The 20,295-nt window shown below is 35.4% G+C and overlaps 1 protein-coding gene across 1 annotated transcript in view; it reads right to left on the bottom strand.

Moving 5' to 3' along the window:
* Positions 1-5,274: 5,274 nt before the first annotated feature.
* Positions 5,275-20,295, bottom strand: part of LOC147074768 (uncharacterized) — a 32,010-nt gene continuing 16,989 nt past the window's right edge. Inside the window, exons 7-13 of the mRNA XM_085942605.1 lie at positions 18,842-18,997; positions 18,566-18,748; positions 17,039-17,196; positions 12,311-12,503; positions 11,678-11,825; positions 10,865-10,974; positions 5,275-10,773 (exon numbers count right to left, since the gene is read on the bottom strand). Coding sequence (XP_085798731.1) covers positions 8,396-10,773; positions 10,865-10,974; positions 11,678-11,825; positions 12,311-12,503; positions 17,039-17,196; positions 18,566-18,748; positions 18,842-18,997 — 3,326 coding nt within the window. The 3' untranslated portion in view covers positions 5,275-8,395. The remainder of the gene's footprint in view (positions 10,774-10,864; positions 10,975-11,677; positions 11,826-12,310; positions 12,504-17,038; positions 17,197-18,565; positions 18,749-18,841; positions 18,998-20,295) is intronic.

Raw genomic sequence — 20,295 nt, 5'->3', positions numbered from 1 at the left:
TGCGGGTATGGCAAATAAATGCTTACGAATACTATTGCACTTGCCGCGTGGGAAAAATTTGACTTGATAATGAATTCATTATAAAACATCATCGATAAAAACGTTATTTGATATTATGTACAGTGAAACCCTAATTTAGAAGGGACCGACAAAAAAACGTAGGTTTGGTGGGTATTTATGTCTTGTTTATACATAACTTTTTCAATGTTATAAATTGATTCGAAGGTTTTGTCTCATACATCATCAACGTCAGTAAAATAGCTTTACAGGCCATCAGTTTATGAGGTTCATCGATGCTTTTTTTGTTGTGTACAACACAAAACAAGTTAACAGACAAAATGTAAAAATGATAGTAACAAGTGACCAACATTAGAGCCAAAATGGAGAATGACATAAAATACCGTGTACCCACCCTGGCATTAATAAAAGATCACCCACCAACTGCGTTATACAAACATGGAATTTTATATTGCAGCCATGTCTATAAAAAAGGAATACACATATGCGTCAGCACCTAAATTAACCGTGCTGTATACTTGTCCTTGACTACGGCAGGCGTATTTACGAAAAGAAATATGCTTATGAGTCCGCTCAAAATTTCAACGATTGCCATGCATTTACTTATTCCATGAATTAAATGCACAAATAGCGGGAGAATGTCAATTTTAGGATTGTATAATCAAGGATTTACTGTATCTATAGATTAAGGGACATTATTCACAAAACAAATTAGTCATCCTTTGCAGTTTTCATGCACGGTTTTGGTTATTCGTTATAGTTACCAAGATCCCAATCAGTATGAGTCCAAAAATGATCCCGAAGATGGAGTGCTTGTCTTAATTAAGTGTCTTAATTGTGAACGTTACATCGAAACGTTATATTTAATGAAATATTTATACTGTTAAGAAAGCTATCTGATTGTTGAGTGTTGGATCCGTGAGTATATAAAAATTAAAAACAACTTTGAAAAGGAAGCGAAATGACCGTCAAAATTTTATTTGTCTCTTTAATGCAAAAATCAAAGTTTTGTTTGTGAATGTCAATAAACATGATTTTAAAGAACGTAAGTATATTATTATGTTCATTAAAAACAATACATATTTATTTCTTTCATACTTTCGAATGCAACCTTCATTTTTAAATGGAGGCGGATCTTTGATAAATTCATAGTTTTCATATTTGTGGCATTCCCCAGGAACGGAAATGCGGCAAAAGTATAAAACATATTTTGTTTCTTATTAGTTCAGTCGGTATTTATTTGACCACTGTGCCATGTAGACATGCGAAATTTGAACTCGATGACCGAATTAATATTTGTTGTGCAAAAACCCAATGTGAGCCGTTATTATGAAGTGCATTTTATCCACACGGTTGCCTATTATTCAAGGACATAAAAATGATGTAATATCAAAGCAAAGTTTTCCACACCGAGCAAGTATAGTATAATGTATTAAAATTAATGGGAATTATATTGTAGAGAAATTAAATAAAGCCATTTAATGACTTAAAATATTAAAGATGGGATAGAAAATGTATCAATTGAGGGGCTGAGGAAATATAATTGTCAGATTCTTCATCATGCATGACTCATCCATCCTGTATACATACATGGCCCAGCCATCTAAGGCGGTCTAATTTGATGGAGTGTACATTGTGCAGGTTCCCGTACAAAGTGTACACGTCGTAATAATTGTATCTTCGTCTCCACTCCAACTGTGTGCCATTGGTGGATCCGAAGATACCCCGTAGCACACTCCGCTCAAATAAGCCCAACACTCTTTCCATGTTTTAAGTCATACACCGGGTCTCCGAGCCATACATGACAACTGGTCTTATTAGGGTTTTGTTCAAGGTGCATTTAAAATGTCGATTTAATACCTTGGAATGACATTTGTTAGCTATTTATACATGAAACAGTATTCAAACATGTAGGTACCTGGTTTGTATGAAAAGATATAACGATTTTATTCCCAATATTGGAATATATTTCATAGACACGGTGTATAAAATGCTATTATCTTCATAACAATTTCATGTAGGTACAAATTTGAATGATTTGTCTTGACTTGTCCTCATTCAAACACTAAATACGAAAATAAACAATGAAATATCAATATATTTTTTGGAATAGTAATAAAGGAACATTTGAGAATGAGGACCTCATTAACGGGACGTTGAAAACAGTTTTGTAGAATTCACAATCCGCATATTTAACTATGAAGTCGATCTACTCAAGTTGATCACCTATTCACTTGTATTAATTAAATCCTCAGCATATCAATTATCAGCAATATTTGCTAATCTGGAGCAGCGATGGTGAACACATAAATGTTTAGAAAGTAACAGTACGTTTCAACAAATTACAAGATATATTCGATGGATTTCAAAACATTGTATAAGACAAAATCAAAACAGCAATTTTTTTAAATAGTAACGTAAATTTTACTAAGCTATATTGTTATAAATATACATAATTTGAAAACATCTAATGCATATACGCACTAGAAAAAAACAAAATACACCTGACGGGACTTGAACCTGTATCTGCTGGATTCGCCCCAGTATCCTTCTCCAATTAAACTAGGGCATCTTACCAAATTACGACGATTTAAACTAGTAGTTGTGTGATTATTCATGAAATGATTATCGAATTGCATTACAATGTTGGCTACCGGTTTTAGTATATTAAATTAAGGTAGGTATCAATTAATTCCTTAAGGTGCTTTAAAACAATCAGTTTTGCTATCCAATCAGTCTCCGTTTCCGTCGTACTCTCTGTTGAACTGTTGTATAAATGCAAAACTGAAGCGGCCGACTGAAACCAAAACGGAGACGAGACAGGTTGGATTTTCTATCAGTTACCGTATCCGTTTTTAGAGTTGCCAGTTGAATTGACGTGTAAATTAGTATGTTGCCATATTTTTAATACTAATTTTCTAATTTGGGTTGAAATATTACAATTTATTTAAATACAGGTACTGCATTACACCAACCAATATGTTAAGAAAGTATGTAATTATAAAAATAATTATTCATTTTTAGTGGATAAAAAATATGTTAATATACACCGCCGATTCCGAACAGAAACCTCGACTGAACAGACAACAGAACTTACGTTTAAAAGGATCTTTAATTACTAACCGACATCACAGATCACTCCATTATTTAGTTTTTATAATGTACTTAGACTATGATTACTATACTTATGATACTTCAAGTGTGTATAAGCATGAGATGTTTTCAAATTATGTATATTCAATATATAGAATGTTATATTCTCAAATCTTGTCTTATACATCGAATAAAAGAAATAGTTTATTTATATTGTTATAAGTCAATTTCTGTTAATAATTTCTATACAATTGTAATTAAAACTTGCCACCAGATGTCAATGCCAAATATATATTATAATTTACCATTTAATTCAAGATTATGGAAGTGTTTGGTGAGATCTCAATGAGTGATCTGATTAGATGGTTTATTTTTTTTTTGATCACTCGAATTAAATAAGGGTTCACCATCGCTGCACCCTAGAGACAAGCGGTATCATTCAGATCTATCCCATCTTTTCACAAGGTCGCCTTAAAGACAGAACGAAACAAACCTTAAAACATAACCTAACCGTAAATGATATAAAAAAATGATTCTTATGATCTATTTAAAAATAATTATAACAATAGAATAATAATATGTTTGTTAAGCGTATAATAAAAATTATTAATTATCATCGTAACTATCTAAAATGGCCGCTTTCGTACATATAACATAATGTGTAAAGTAATATATTTGGTTAAAAGCAGTACATAATCGCAGTAAATAATTAACTAAACCTAATTGTTTTAATATCAATAATCATTATTATTATAATATGCAGCCATCGGGGTGAGTGCAACCGTTATTAGGCCTCGTATAAAAGAAATAAAAATCAATTTAGACTAATGTGCTTAACCTGTAAAGCATTGACATGTTATACATATAATGAGGAATATTTATCGGTATACAAATGAAGGGAAGTTAGGGGTCGTCCATATATGATGCAACACGCAAAGGATCTCATAACATAATGAAATCAATCATTTTCAACGATATTTTTTAATAAATGACGAGACATAATTGATATAGGGGAATAAAAGATTTTGTGATGATGAGGGGATATAGGCTCGAATATAGTGAAAATTGTGTGCCTTAATTTATGAATGACCCTTAGAGCGATATTAAGAATATAGACTGATTCTGATGAAGCCCTCTGTGGTTTCCCTGTCAAAACCGCTGAAACAAATTACAGTTTGACATAAGTGCCATTTTTCTATACAACTGAACAAAACCTTGGATTTCCCTCACTCAGCTTGTATGAAAATTTGTAGACTAACAAAGGGGCTATTCTAACATATTACTCAAAAATCAATTTAAAAAAATGATAAATATGAAATGCTGTATTTTGACACTGATTATCCTAGGATAGTAACTGTCAGCCATGATTTTTTTTAACGCGGGGTCAAAATGACCGTGTTAACTGGTTTAGATAGAGATAAGAGTACGACAATTACATATTGAGATGCGGCAATTTTATTGATAAATACTTGTTTCCGATACTACGGTTACTGGCTCAACTCAATATCATAGATACGCACGCACGAAGCTCCGTACGAGTCCATGCGAAGTTGACCAAGCTCCACAAAAAAAAGAAATGTGGTTCACTCGACATGTGTACCAACTTAAATAGTAGGTTATCACTATGTTGCCAATTATTGTAGAAAACTGTCTTGAGTGATATCCATGTTATTTTAAATCATAGTTAGAATAGCCCTGCTGGGGTCCTTTTATTGCTTCGCTTTAATATGTTTAGGCTCCATCTCTATGGAATAAGATTTTCTTTAACATCTTTGGTCGTAAGTATACCACATAAACATAGTTCACTATAAGCGAGTCGCTTTACAAGGAAGACATAATGAAAAATAATCGTGTAGTTATTTATTACACTACACGCAGTCAACAACATTATTACACACAATGTTTTTTGAAAACAATTAAAATAAAAACTCACATATTAATCACAGCTCTAGCCAAAAATAAGAATAGAATCAAGACGAAAATTTATCGCATACAAATTTAACAAGCTGCTACTACAAAACAAAATTAACAAATTTCGTCCCTACAAATATTTTACCAATGTTATAATCTCCGTAAGACTTTCACGGTTATTTGTTATCGTCTTTTGTTTTCGAAGAGTCACTGTGTATTCTTCCATATCTTTCTTTCCTTTCCCTTGACGTTTCAGATTCGTTCGATAGGTCATTGGTCTCAATAAAGTATATTGCAGGGCTTCAAACTAGAAAAACCATAAATTTTGTTGGAACATGCAATGTACATGTTCAAACACTCGCGTTAACATGATCTTATTCCCCACTTTAAAAAACTAAAACCAAAGTCAAGGCGCAAAGAAATCATTCACAATCGTGTGACACATCTTGACATAATTTATAATATAAAATTTATGGCTACGGCTGTGCGGTGCATCATAACTATTTGATTCATACAAGTACTATAAAATTTCTAAATTATGGTGAAAAATATATTTTTAATACAAATAAAAACATTCAAAAATTAATCACTCATAGCTGAAAAAACTGAAATAACGATTCGATGCCTTGGTATTTTGGTTAGACTTTACGAACACAAGAGGGCAGGCACATTGACTAAAATATTATTCACTAATGACTTCATGGATAGAGACCACACCAAGCCCAGAGTGCAGTGCCTTAACAAAAGTACATTTCGCGCGTGGTCATACAACGGACCCTTTAAGCAAAATCCAATATGCAATCTCACATCATTGGGTACAATAATCATTTTCTTTATTCTAAACAACGATTACGGTCAGGTAACCCCAACATTTTTCGACAGACACATCTCCTGGAGCAGGCTTTACATTTCACCAGATTATCTCTTGAGAATGAGCTCCGAAACGATCACGAAATGTTGATGAGAGAGGGAGAAAGAAGAATATACGGTGAAAGCCGAAAAACAAAATGCTATACTTACAATCTCCAACCATCATTGTTTTGTATCTACCAGTGCGGGTTCCGGAATAACTCGTGTAAACTTCAACATAGTCTCCGGTATAAGGCAACGAGTACCAATTTTTAAAACCTTCATTGGTATACTTAGAAAACAAATTGTGATATTTTGTGTATAGAGTAAAGTTTTGTTTCCACAGCGAGTTTTGAATAGATTAAAAATGTCAGCGTACATTCATGTCTAACGGTGTAGATTCATCTACTTCTAGGTCATCTTCATGAGCGGATTGCTACTACCAATGATGGCCCGTCACATTCTTGATTCAATTTGTCCAGTAAGCGGGTTTTCTTCGTCTTCTACCGTTTACGTTGCCAATTATACCATAAACTCCTACATAATAACAAGTCCTGCGCATCTATTCTATACACAAGACTGCTCTCGAGGGTAGTTTTTCATTTTTTGTATCAAAGTATTAGCACTTATTGTAACAATAAGTTAGCCGTCTAAACAGTCAAAACTGTCTATCTCGCTCTAAAATTTAGCACACTCAAGAGAAGTGCTGTTAAAACATAGCACTATTGTAACAATTACAACTAACTTATTGTAATTGTTACAATAAGTGCTAATATTTCGATACAACAAATTAAAAACTACCCTCGATAGCTGCCGATAGCAGTCTTGTGTATAGAATAGAGTTGGTCTCCTCCAGGTGTCTGTACCGGTTGCTCTGGCATAGCTTATCCAACAACCACTGTTTAAGCCTGCGGTCGACCTGCGACCGTCAGGCCTGCTATCTATAATGGACATATGCGGTTGGGCAATGTCCATTCGTGCTACATGGCCACCCATCAGTGTACCGAAATTAACAACTGTAGAAATACACACTTCTGCAGGAGGTTGTACAGTTTTAGAATATGTCATACACGTAATTCACCTCATTCCTACACATCACCTTTCTCTCAAATGCATCGAGCGAAAGCTAATCAGACTCCATTTTTTTTCTTGATTGATGGATGATTCACACAAAGCTATGGTGGAAACATCAGCCGAGTCAAAACATTTTCAATACATAATATAAATGCATTATTGTCCGTATTGGTTAATAAGTTAAATCTTAACTATCACAAAAACAAAAAACTCACTGTGAAAACAAACCTCCAAAAAATTTTCGTTTATTGTTTCACCCCGGTGCTTGTAAAGCCTGGTATAAATAGCCAAATCATTTTCTTACTAGGTTTACGCACGAGGGTTTCACTATTTTAATTGGTTGATTAATTTCTTTCGTACAAATTTACCCAATAATCAATGGGAGAAATATAAATTCATGAGATCTATACGTACTGACCAGCAGTACATTACGTGTATGAATATATTTTTAATATTTGTATTCGACGTTGTTTCACTATACCAACTACAATGTTAGGTTAGTTCCTTCTAGATGAAAAAAATATTGTGACAATCTACATTTGCATTGTTTCAATGAATTTGTTGAAATTACATTATTTTGGGCTATCGGATATTATACATTCTCAAAATGAATTTGATATTGGATTATATTCTAAAAAGAATGATACAAATTATTTTCTTTCGAGTCTTTTCTTAAATATGTCAACTAGTACCTAATCCAAAACATTCACAGAATTATAACATAGCTGCATTATAATGTGAACACAGTTCCGATGTGGCTCGTGAAAGGACAGTCAGCAACCATTATTACAGGCAGTCAAATAAAATAAAACATTATTTAGAATATTACTGAAACGTAAAAATAGCTGCCAAGGACCATCGGTGGCGAAGGGTGGAGGCAGGCTGTGGGGATCTGACATAAATAGTCCAAACTTAACTTTGTCAGACATACTTATTCGTTTTCATTGAACTAAGGATACACATTGCGGATGGTGTTAGTTAGTTTTCAAAATACAATTAAACTCTGCCTAAACCAAACCATAATAGTATTTAGATAAATTAAGCCACACGAAAAATGTTTTGGAATCAAGTGTTGCAATACTGAAGCTTGTAACACTCCCTATAGTAATATAAACATTTTGGTAAAAAAAATCAAAATGCCAAAATTACTGAAGCAGAGGGGTTTGAAATGACCACCATTGCATCGATTGTATACATATTTAAGAAAAGACAAAACTCCAAGGATGATTATCTAAGTATCGTAAAAGACTCGCTTGATCTATTATCCCGTAACTAAGTACGCCCAATAACAAAATCCAATCGGAGACGACATTCCCTGGCACCAGAGACGAGGAAGATCTATCGAAACCATTAAGACTAAACTTCAATGTGAATCGAAACTTATGAAATATTACAATATACAACATTACGAATCAGAACAGTTAGATGGAAATAACGAGAGAATCTTTCACTACAAACTATTTCCGAACATCATTCTATCATCGTACAAGCTCAACCTGTTCTTGGCAGTCTTGGTAGGTTCTTTTTGCGAACCGGTCCTCCTGACTTTGGCATTACTGGCCGAGGCGGTCCCTCTCATCCGCCTGACAGAAGGCGGCACATCTCCGGGAGTCTTGATTCGACCGGCCGGATCTTTCAGCCGAGTCAGGTCTGCAGACGAAGAGGAGAATATTTCACTCACTAATTCCAAGGAGTGTTGACGGGAGAGGTTTTGCTTGATGCTCAAAGGTTTAATGGCACAGTTTTTGGTGTCGGAAGCGGAACTCGAGACGTCCACGGTCGATATGTCGTCGTCTTTGATAGTTATATCGTCTTCGTCAGTGGAATCTGACCCGATTTCAGTGTTCCTCGCGTCATTTTTAGTGTAGAATACGCTGTCTTGATCGCCATCGTCGGGGCGTATCGATTGGTCGAATTCCGTTTCTAAATTAATAAAGCTCGTATCGTCGATGCTCGTTCGGCACAGGGAAAGATTTGATCCGTTAAATATTCCAGAGTGCACGACATCGCTTTTATTCGCAAACGACGTCCTACGCTTTAACGGTTCTTTAAAAGCGTCCGCGTTGATCGGTGAGATATCTACCATTTTGTTTTCAAAATTACTTGAATCGTTAACCCCGTAAGAATTAACTCCCGACGTGCCTAATAATCTCTCGCTGCATTCATTTTCGAAGCTCTCGTATCTATTCTTGGGGCCGTATTTATTGCAGAGACTCGTGAAGCTTCCGGTGGGAATTTTGGGAGCGCTGCCACCATCTTGATTGTTCTGTCGGGTGCGTCTTTTACTTTTGCCGTCGGATGGTTTTACATCGAATCTTTGCCTCATGGTGATCTTAGAGCCGCCGTTTTCAGACAATAACAGCATATGTTCATCTTCGCTGTTACTGGAGTAATCTACCATGCTGCCGTTATCGCAAGGTTCATCGTCTTGATTGTACGTACAGAAATTGCCAACTTCAAATTCTCCACTATAAGAGTTTCTATTTTGGACATTTCTGTCATTCTTAATGAGAGCTGAGGAAGAGGTTTCAATATCGAATAGTCGATTATCGGTATTGCTGAAGACGCTCTCATCGCAACTCAATCTTTTCACTGCATTACTTTTTCTATCAATCCTCAGGCCGTCGCCTCCCGCTGTAAGTAATCTGTTATTTTCCTTACGGGTAACATTACCAGAGGTAGAATTCGAATCTCTGTTTCCGTTATACATTGGTTTTGGTACAATGACGGCGAAGATCTGTCCGGGTGATTTTGAACCGGAAGCGTTGACGTCCAATCCGCTACTGTTAAAATTTGGTAGCTCTTTAAAGCCCATAACGAAGCCCTTATCTGTATTATTTCGAGGACCTTCCAACACTGATGTTATTGTACGATTCGGGGGTGACACAGTACACGTGTTGATGTCCATCGCATAGTTATTTATATTCTTTAGATTGTTATCAATAGAATTCAACCCGTTCATGATGTTACTCGTCGATTGACCGTCGTGTATTGATATAACCGAATCCAATCCCGGTAAACTGGAAGGCCTATCGATGTCTCGATCGATGACGGCATCCCGGTTGATGATTTTAGTGTGCGATCTGGGATCCTCGACGATGACGGATGTTCTAAACTTCCCGGGGCCGCAGTTGGTCGGTTTCCCATTGGCCAAAACCAAATTGACTTCCGTGTCGAGCGGAGAAGCTCCGTTCTCGGCTCGATTCTTCCGTTTGAACATTTTGACATCGAGCAGTCTCTTCAGGCTCCATCCGCTTTCATTCCTGCGATCGTTTTCCCGTCTTTTAAGATTGTTTTCTTGCTTCGCCGGGTAGCCGTACCCGTAATCATTGCAATTCGAAGTCCTGTGAGTATCGCCGACATCGTTTTGAACGTAGCCTAAAGGCGTAACGGGTCTTACGGCCGCGGTGCGCAGATCATTGGAGACTTGATTCCTGTTTAACAATGCTGAATTTTGAGCTGATGATGCGTGACTACCGAGTCGTGAAAAATCATGAGCCGCCTGCATGGTGTTTATCGTTCGAGTTTCAGGTATGGTAGCGCCATATCCATTGGAATTGGATGTCGATTGAGAGGTCGATACACTGTTGACGTTCGTGAGGCAGTCTTTCAATGATTTGTCGATGAGCAGACGATCACCGGGTCCCGCTGTGGCTAAATTCCGTTCCATGCAGGGGTTTCTTCCTTGGTGCGGCTGCAGGGGTCGCGTTCTGTTGTGATCGGCGAGATGGTCGATGATATTTGAAGATATCTGAGAGGTTACGTTGGAGTTTTTGTCTTCGATGGCCGCGCCGGGGCTGTGATGATTATGTAGGGTGGTGTTGCCATCTGCGACAGAGATAAAACCCAATTAATCATGATAACAATAAAAACACTTACGCCAGATTGACAAGATTGTGTTGTATGAAATGTATATTACCTCTGGTGGAAGCCGGAGGTCTCAAGTCATTGCTGTTGATAGTTGGAGAAGGGGCAGGACGCAGACTTTTCAATTCACTTAATCTCTCTACGACACACACTGCTGTCAATCTGTGAAAAAAAGTAATGTCAATTAACTAAAAAGAAAAATGCTATTGATCGATGCGTGTGATCTACATTAATGTGCAATACTATATATTTAAAGCTGTTGACAGTCACAATAATCTTCCCGATGCAGAGAAAAATCTGTATCAGGACAGGTTCTATTGCTCACGATGATGGTTTTCGCCATATTGATTTTTGGCCGTGACATGATTTGTTATGCAGCTTGTAGATTGTCTCTTGAATGCCACCAGTAGAATTATTGAATGGCAAAAAGCATGCTAACATTGAACTCAACATGGACCCGCAATTGAATCAAGTCAGAACCAAATGCCGGCTGGTGGTGATGCTTTATGCAAGATTGCAGCGGATACTGTCTATACGAGTGGTATTCCTTTGTCGGAAACAAGGAGATAAGAGTGTGGACAATGTGGACTGTCATCACAACTAAGGTATGAAAGAGCAACGTTGTGTCTGGCTCGGCAACGTGTTTTAATCTAACCTGTTTCTTGAAAAATCACTAAAAACCTTTTACAGGTTGTAAAAGGGATTCTTCAAGGTGATGCATGTCGTGCATATGCTCCACTTAAAGAGCGGTCATAGACAAAGATGTATAGGTTATAAAGAACAGTTTTATATGCATTAAGTGAAATAGTCCTATATCTAAACCGTTTCGTCGATTCTATAATAAATAAGCACTGAGAAATATTACCTGGCTTCAGCGTCATGATCCCAGCAGTCCTCGCAGGTGTCTTTGGCCAGCTTAGCGCCGCGCGTATTGACCAAGCGCGGTGAGAACAGAGGCCGCGCTTTGTGCCGTGCCACCACTACTTGCATCTGTTCCAATGTTGGTTGTTCACCTGAGAGTACACTCGGTTTTATTTACTGTCACTACACATATTAAAAAAGGACATGCGAATTTTCCGGACCTAGGATTCGAACCAGAGACCTCACGATATTATAAGTCTGAGGCGTAACTGCTCGTCCACTGTGGGCATATATTTATAAAAGAATGGTCTTAAAAGAAATGCTATTTCTGAAACATTTGATAAAACATCTTTGATAATACCTATAATACTCTAATACCGTCCTCAAGTGACCTTCGAAAATGGCAAATTTTCGTGTAATTTCTCAAAAATCAATAATCTATCATTCAGATACATTGGAAAATGTACTCTCTGCAAAAGAATCTGAAGAATAGTATTTTTTATTCTATACATTTCACAAGAAAATATCATGAACACTGATCATCTCAAAATGACTACACCAACTGGATTTTCACTGAAAGAAAGAAAAGGAAAAAAATGCAGACCTAATGAATTAAAGGGATAAGTTAGACCCATACCGACTTCCGCCCTGAATGGGGGCTCGTAAGGGTGCGGTCCGGGAGGCCGATGCAGAGGAGCACACCTTGATAACAATTCCCACAGAACTAACGCCAGCGCATACACGTCCACGGCACGCAATGCAGCAGCACAACTACGAAGGTCTAAGGCGCCTTCCAACGCTTCAGGGGACAGGTATCGTAATGTGCCCGCCTGAAACAAGTGAAAAAATTCATTTTTTGTACTCATATAGTAATGAGTAAATGTTGCACGTACATGTGTGTGATGATTATACAGGTAATGTCAAGCCATTTTACAACTCACATGATACAAATATACCTTTCTTAGACGGCCATTTGTGAGACAGCTTTTCGCTATAATGGTCTTGTTTAATGAAGGCGTAAATGAGAGATTATTTTTCAGGAATCATGAATTTCTATTACATACCCTTGGAAGTAAAATGTGCATAAAATATTGATGCATTATGAAAGGTCAGAGTTGGCGAAACTTTTTACATACCCATGCCAAAATTTTCCAAATATCATTTTTCGATGTCTTACGTGCCGAGCAGTCTTTCATGGAGAAAAAAATGGTTTTTAAGAATTATATTAAAAATGATCACTCACAGAACATAGCACACATACGCTTTAAAGAATTTCATACTACTGCAATGATGTATTTGTCTATTTGCAGGGCATATAAAAAGACAATCCGTAACAATGAGTACAACTATGAGCTAGTAATACTACACTTGGGCATTATTGTTTAGTTGAAAAATCCTGTAAAATTTGTGTAAAACCATTTATAACTAAACTCGAGTAAGTGATCACAATGAACATAAAAAATGGCCACCATATTATGTGAATAAGAAAATCAGAATGAGAACTGAGCGATGTTATTTGTGGAGTTTACTAACTGAGCAATGCTTGACGCGTTTGCTAAATAATTACAGATGTCACAAGAGAAATAATATATGAGGCTCTTTCCATTTGTAGTCAAAATTCTTTGAGAAAAACTGGTTTCCAAGTATATATGAGTACCTTGGTATCAAAGTGGGACATGAGCCATCTGCAATAATTTGCAGGAGAGGCGATTTTTCATTTCATATAAATATTGAAACATAATATATATAAAAAAAATACTTGAGTAATGCTTAGAGGTATAGAATCACATTTATTAAGTTAAATCTAAGATATTCATTTTGTAAATATCAAATATAATCGTTCAAAATTGCTTACGTCCGTTTTTGACACATACTTTTGCGTTTGTCCGTGTTTGATACGCAAACGGCCGTACGTGTCCGCTTTTGACAGAAAGTTTAATTTTTTTAAATAAAATTGCAAGGTAGTTCAGATTTCTTTTATTGACAGAATTTAACAATAAATGAAAAGCCTTAAAATTAATAATCATTTATTTTCTGGAGATAGGTAACAATTCGCAGAAAATTTAAATTTTTTTAAAATAAAATTTCAAGGTAGTTCAGATTTCTTTTATTGAAAAGATTTAACAATAAATGGAAAGCCTTAAAACTAATAATCATTCATTTTCTGGAGATAACAATTCGCAGAAAGCTTAATTTTTTTAAATAAAATTTCAAGGTAGTTCAGATTTCTTTTATTGAAAAGATTTAACAATAAATGGAAAGCCTTAAAACTAATAATCATTCATTTTCTGGAGATAACAATTCGCAGAAAGCTTAATTTTTTTAAATAAAATTTCAAGGTAGTTCAGATTTCTTTCATTGAGAAGATTTAACAATAAATGGAATGCCTTAAAATTAATAATTATTCATTTTCTGGAGATAACAATTCGCAGAAAGTTTAATTTTTTTTAAATAAAATTTCAAGATAGTTGAAATTTCTTTTATTGACAGGATTTAACAATAAATGAAAAGCCTTAAAATTAATAATCATTCATTTTCTGGAGATAATAATTCGACTCCCGCAAGTTCCACGTCATCTCCATCAAGTGTATCAATAGCTTCTAAATTATTCACTTCTTCAAAGCATTCACATGCATGAATATCTTCAGTATATTGTTGGCCATCGATTGGCAAATTATTATTTGTTTCAATTATGTTCTTATACCAATGCAGGGTTTCTATATTCTTCCATTCGAGTCCAAAATGTTTCGAAAGTAGAGAATTTACATCGTTTATCTTGTTTTCATTCAGTTTAACGCCTATAGGAATCGGTGATGGATTTACTGCATCGTATGTTTTATTCTTTTTTAGAATTTGCTTCTCTCTCGCGATGTCACAATTGTAAGGTATTTCACCTCTTACCACAATATTATTCTTTTTCGTTTTGCGGAATAAAATTCTCTTGCATTGAGATATTTTGAAATGTAATTGTGCTGTAGATTTTATGTTTATTTTAGCTTCGTCTTTCCAATTATGAGGACTCCAATCTGTACCAATTATTTTCAATGTTCCGTGTGCTTTAAATACATCATGATATTCTTCAATATGTATTATTGTTTTCTTTTTCTTTAAGTCTCTTTCGATAAGACCAAATACCCGATCTGCTGGAAGGAAAGAATGTCCAGTGACTGGAAAAATTATCTCTAGCTTAGTGATTGATGGAGGAGCATTGTTATGAAGCCATTTGGCACACATCGTTACTATTGTTAAATTTTTATTTTGGCCAGCACACCCATCTGCTACCAACCGAACATTTGTGTATCCGTTCAATACTTTTGATTGTAGTTCATTGAAAATGATTGATGCTACTTCATTTGAAGATTTCCTCCCTTGGTTTTCATTCCATGTATAAATTGACACATTTTGTGGTGACAAATTATTTTTTGACGTTCCTGATACGACTGCTAAATTGAAGCAGTAAAATTGTCTCGAGTAATAGGCGGACTGGTCACTAACTTTTGGCAACACAAGGTTTTTCTGGCAATCGAAGGACATAAGAAAACAATCATCGTTTTTCTTCTTCAAATATTCGAAAAAACAGTTTGCTTTTTTTTTGTGTAGAGTAAGTTTAAATATCAAATCTTTTTTCTCATTTTCATCCTTTTCTAATTTCACTTTTTCTTTTAATTCCAAACATGTGCTACATTCATCAGTGCTTGGAGTTGCAAAACTCATATTAAACCGGGTATTAAACAACATCCGAAAGTATGACATTTTTACTTTGAAGTCATCAGTGACGCTATTATTATACATTGACCATATTTTGGTAATGCTTAGATCTGAATCTAAGTAAATTCTTGTACTTCGGTCTCGTTTATAATGTGACTCGATTCCCTTGAGACATTTGGTGAAATCGATGACAGAATTCATCTTGTTTTCAAAAAGTTTATCCTTTCTTGATCCACCCCTTGTTTCAATGGGTACTAACATGTTATTTTTTTTAAACCGTTGGAAGACTCCGATAACTCTATGTTTTGTTATATTTAATGTTGATAAAAACGTGGCCCTGCATACGGGAAGACAATTCCCAGCAGTGTTTATAATGCTGTAATGAAATGTAGCCATTTTTTGTTTTATAAAAACTTTTTGACGGCGTCTTTTTGGTACGAGAGTCCTACAGTATTTCAAAATAAAAGAATCCTGCTTGTCTTTAGCTGGTGCAGAATAAAACGATTCGTGAAACTTCCTTATGTCTTCCATTGTCAATAATCTGCATTGAAGACCACGACGATGGCCGCATTTAGGAAAGGAAGGCACGCCTTTTGCAGAATATCTGGAAAAAATAATATATTTTAGTGTTTTATTCAACTTAGAAACCACGGTTTGAAAAAACATTTTGTTCTTGAACCACCCTTTCCGTGACCATAGTAATGACATGGAGGTAATAGCGTATGTGTAAATGCGTTAACAATGAAAAATACTCGTAAATAACGAGTGAAAATGCGCAAAGGTTAATATTTAAATATTATTATTCTTATAAAAACATAAAATTATGCTTGAGCACATCATATTTTAACAATAAATCGCATTTAAAAAAGATGCATTGTGATCGAAAAAGTTTTGTAGTAGTATTCTGATAGTACTTACTTTAAAGTCTTTTCTTTGGCCCTTTTCCACTCATTGGGCTTAGCTACACGTTTTCTAGCATTCCTTGAGTCCATTTCAGTTCATTAAATATTATACTTTTTCTTGAAAACTATTATAAATGCACTTATTTTGAAAAAAACTGACAGAGAACCTCTATTTTAGAATAATGTTATCAGAGTGCCGAAATCCCGGCAGCCATGACAGTCTGAGAAGATTCCTGCTCAGTGATTGGCTGGCCCTTACCTGCGCGCGCATATAAGTCAAGTGTCCGTTTTTGATATTATACACGAACTTTAAACACAAAAATCTCCATGAAAACGACCGTTTTTGATACTGTCGAAGGCATTGTTGGAAAGAGCATCACTAACACTACCAGAATCAACAAAAACATGAATTTAGTGGAGTGTGGCTTATGTCCCACTTTGATACCAAGGTACTCATATTATACTGTTTTCCAATTTGGCACCTCTACGCATAAATTTTTTGTGTACATAATATTATCGTGACTGATTTCTTGATCAGTAGGGGTTGCCATTTTAAGAACAACACATTTTAAAAACACTAATAAACGAAAACAATAAGTTTTTCAGTTTATAAACAAAGAATTAGTTAACATTGAAAAAATCTATTGTAAAAGATTATAGGAGCTACAGAATGCTACACCGTATACACACTGCGGACAGTACTTATTTGCCTTCCACCAAAACTATCTTTTAATTATTCATCGTCAAATTTGTACCTCATGAATCCTATGCTGGTGAGCAGCTGGTAGTCGCTTCTTGGCGTCAGGTAACGACATGGCCAGCCCCAGATCGGCTAGGCAACAAGACAAATCAGCTCGGACCACCACGTTGGAAGAGTTCACGTCTCGGTGCACAATGCATGGCTTGTATTCATCTGAAAAATAAATATTGGTTTATGCAATTAGTATAAGTATGTTATATACCTCCTTGACCCATATCCGATTCGATGACTGGAGTCAATAGTTATCTCGAGCATTGCCGAGAATGGTCATTGATATTTGAAAGGATTAAGTTTCACCTCCAGCCTTGCATATTGTCATTGCATTGACGTTGACATTTGCCTGCATAATAACAATAATTATAAAACGGTTCTAAGTGTCAAAAAGTGAAATATTGTTTCTTACTAAATCCATTCCATGTTCCAGAGCTCATAGTATAGAAAAGATAATGTGAATCAAAAACCAAAATAAGTTGTATTTTTGGTACTAGATATCACTGAAAAGGTACGCTTCTTTATAGAGAAGGGTACGTGGTGAATTAAGTGACGAAACTTCTATAGAGATGGAGCCTAGATGTATGAAAATGAAGCCAAAAGAGGACCCATGGTCAACTCATTAAGTTAGCTACAAGTCAATCTCGCAATTTCTCAATAGGGAAATAACATACATTTATTACAGTAAAACCTCGTTAATACGAATTCCATGGGACCGAAAATCGAAAAAAAATTCGAATTACAAAATATGAAATGTATGGGGGAAAATTATTAAAATTTTGATTTTTTTTTTTTTTTTGATTTTCAATAATTTCGTTTCAGATCATAGATGTGCCTACCGAATTGGATAAAATGTCAGGATTATTTTTATTACCTTCATAAAATAAGTAATTTTTGATGTTTTAAGAAATCAGTCACAATTTTCAATGACTGGCTCACGAAATGGTGTACTTTATTACGATTTATTGAATATTTTTGTATGCCAGGGTTTTTGTATGCCAGGGACTCTTAGGGAGTTAAAGGTATGGTTTTATATGAAAATAATGTTCAAGGGACTTTTTTTTCAGGAAAATTTCTAATTACGGCAAATTTAGAATTATCAGTGTTCTTACTAAGGAGATTTTACTGTATCGGAATTTATTCATTACTAGCCATAGCTTGCTACACTTTCTCCATGTAAAATGTAAAATACAGAAATAAAAAGTAGACAGACATACAAAACACAAAAGCAATAAATTTCAACAACACATGCTCGCAGTTTTTAAATGCATGGAATCAGCCAAATCAATTTTTTCCGGCAACGTTTTAAATTTTTTTGAATTCAGCCATAGAAATTTTATCTTACTCTAACACAGAGCGGAGATATAAGCGTGCCGAATGCTTACTCACTTGCACTTATGGTTCGTTTTTGTTTAGGCCTAGATTTCTTAAATTTTTTTCAAATAATGAGATAGAAAATGTTTGGATGTCCATTGTGGCATTGAAATATATAAAATCAAATTAATTCAATATTATTTAGAAATATTCTCACTATTTTTATCAATGTGCGTGTGCAGATGAGCCAACGCCGAAGCGACTCCAAGCGCCATCTTGGTGTAGACATCCCACTCTAAAGTGTGATCGATAAGGTACTGCCGCAATGAACCGAGCGGAGCCAGTTGAAGCACGAGAAGGTGTTCAGGGCCTCCGTCTAATGTTGGTCTCGTATCGCAACCTGAAGATACAAAAGTAAACATTACGAACCAAACAGGAAATAATATAATCAATCACATAAATTTAAACATAAAAGTGTGGTGCTTGGACTGACCGAGGTACAATAGTAGATTGGAATGTGTCATATGAGGCAGACAGTAGAGGTCTCTTTCTCTGGCCCACAAAGGGGCTCTGGCGGCCGGTAGAGCCTTCACAGCAACGGGAACTCCACCCAATGAGCCTCGCCACACTTTTGCATATCTACCAGAGCCTGCAACAATTAAAAGGAAACTTTAGTGAAACAAAAAATCGGAGGCTCTCTAGATACTTATTTCGCATAGCAAAATTCAAATGAATAAATTAAAATATGAATTTTTTGAAATGTATGTAAGATATACGAATAGTAGCTAAATATTTTTTGGAATTTTCGTTTAGTTATCAAACATTCAGAGGTTTTTTACAAGTCATATCAAACGAAATGCCTAACAAAACTGTGTATTAAAATATTAAAGAAATAAAAAGGGTTATCTTATATTTGTTTTATACTTTATAGGAATTTAATCTTTTGTTTGATCAAAAACTTAATAAAACTTTATTAACCCTTTCGCTGCGAGCCATTTTCGCAGGAATTTATTTTCAGTCAACTGATCTGTTAAAACGGTCACTACAGCTAAAACAGATCGATTCCAAAATTAAAAAATAGATTACTAGATGAACTATATATCAGTTATTCCAAATGCACCAAGAAATAAGCTATATTCGTGACATTCTCACTAAAATAAATCGAAGAAAATGAAGACGCTAAAAAATATCTAAGATTTGACCGCGCGGTCAATATGGCGGCTGTCCAGTGTTCACATACACAGTTTCAACACATACTACCAAGCGATTTGCCGCGCTTGTATTTGTAATGCACAGGGCTGGGTACATGCTGCCGGAGTTAGTTACGGTCTATGACTAAAAAATCACATTTGTTCAATCATCATTGGGTTATCGGCGTTATCACACTTGGTAAGTCGTAAACTCAAATTTTATTACCCCTTCAAATCGTCAAGCTATATTTATTTTCGTCGCCATAAAATAATGTTCGTCATCTTGACACATTAGGATGTTTTGGAGAATAAATCAATAAAAATAATTACCCAAGGCTAAAATACTATTATACTTTATGAGGCGCCGTCGGCTTTACAAAGGGCCTGTCGAAAGAAGTCGCCAGGCAAAAAACGACCATGTAAAATGAGCTAACACAGTTCGTGGCACATAAAAATTATAAATTATTACACATTATAATAATGTAAATATAAAAAATGGAACAATGAACAAAGATAAAGACATACCAATTTAGTGGAGAGCTGTGCGTCGATAAAATATTTTTCCTTGAGAAGCAACAGTTTTTAAAATAAATAACACAGACTAAAATATACCAGGTGCATGATAAGCCGCAAAACATGGAACTACGCACAATGTCACGTTACATTCGAAGCACATGTATCGCGACATACGCCTTTTCTTTGGGGTTTTCGTCGAATGATAGCACACATAGCATCTTCTGCAAATGTTTGACGTAAT

The sequence above is a fragment of the Rhyacophila brunnea genome, unplaced genomic scaffold (genome assembly GCF_057557595.1).
Source record: "Rhyacophila brunnea isolate RB1 unplaced genomic scaffold, BYU_Rbru_1.0 scaffold_15, whole genome shotgun sequence".
Taxonomy (NCBI): Eukaryota; Metazoa; Arthropoda; class Insecta; order Trichoptera; family Rhyacophilidae; genus Rhyacophila; species Rhyacophila brunnea.
Note: the sequence above shows the minus strand (reverse complement) of the source record. Positions and strands in the feature narration are given on the sequence as shown.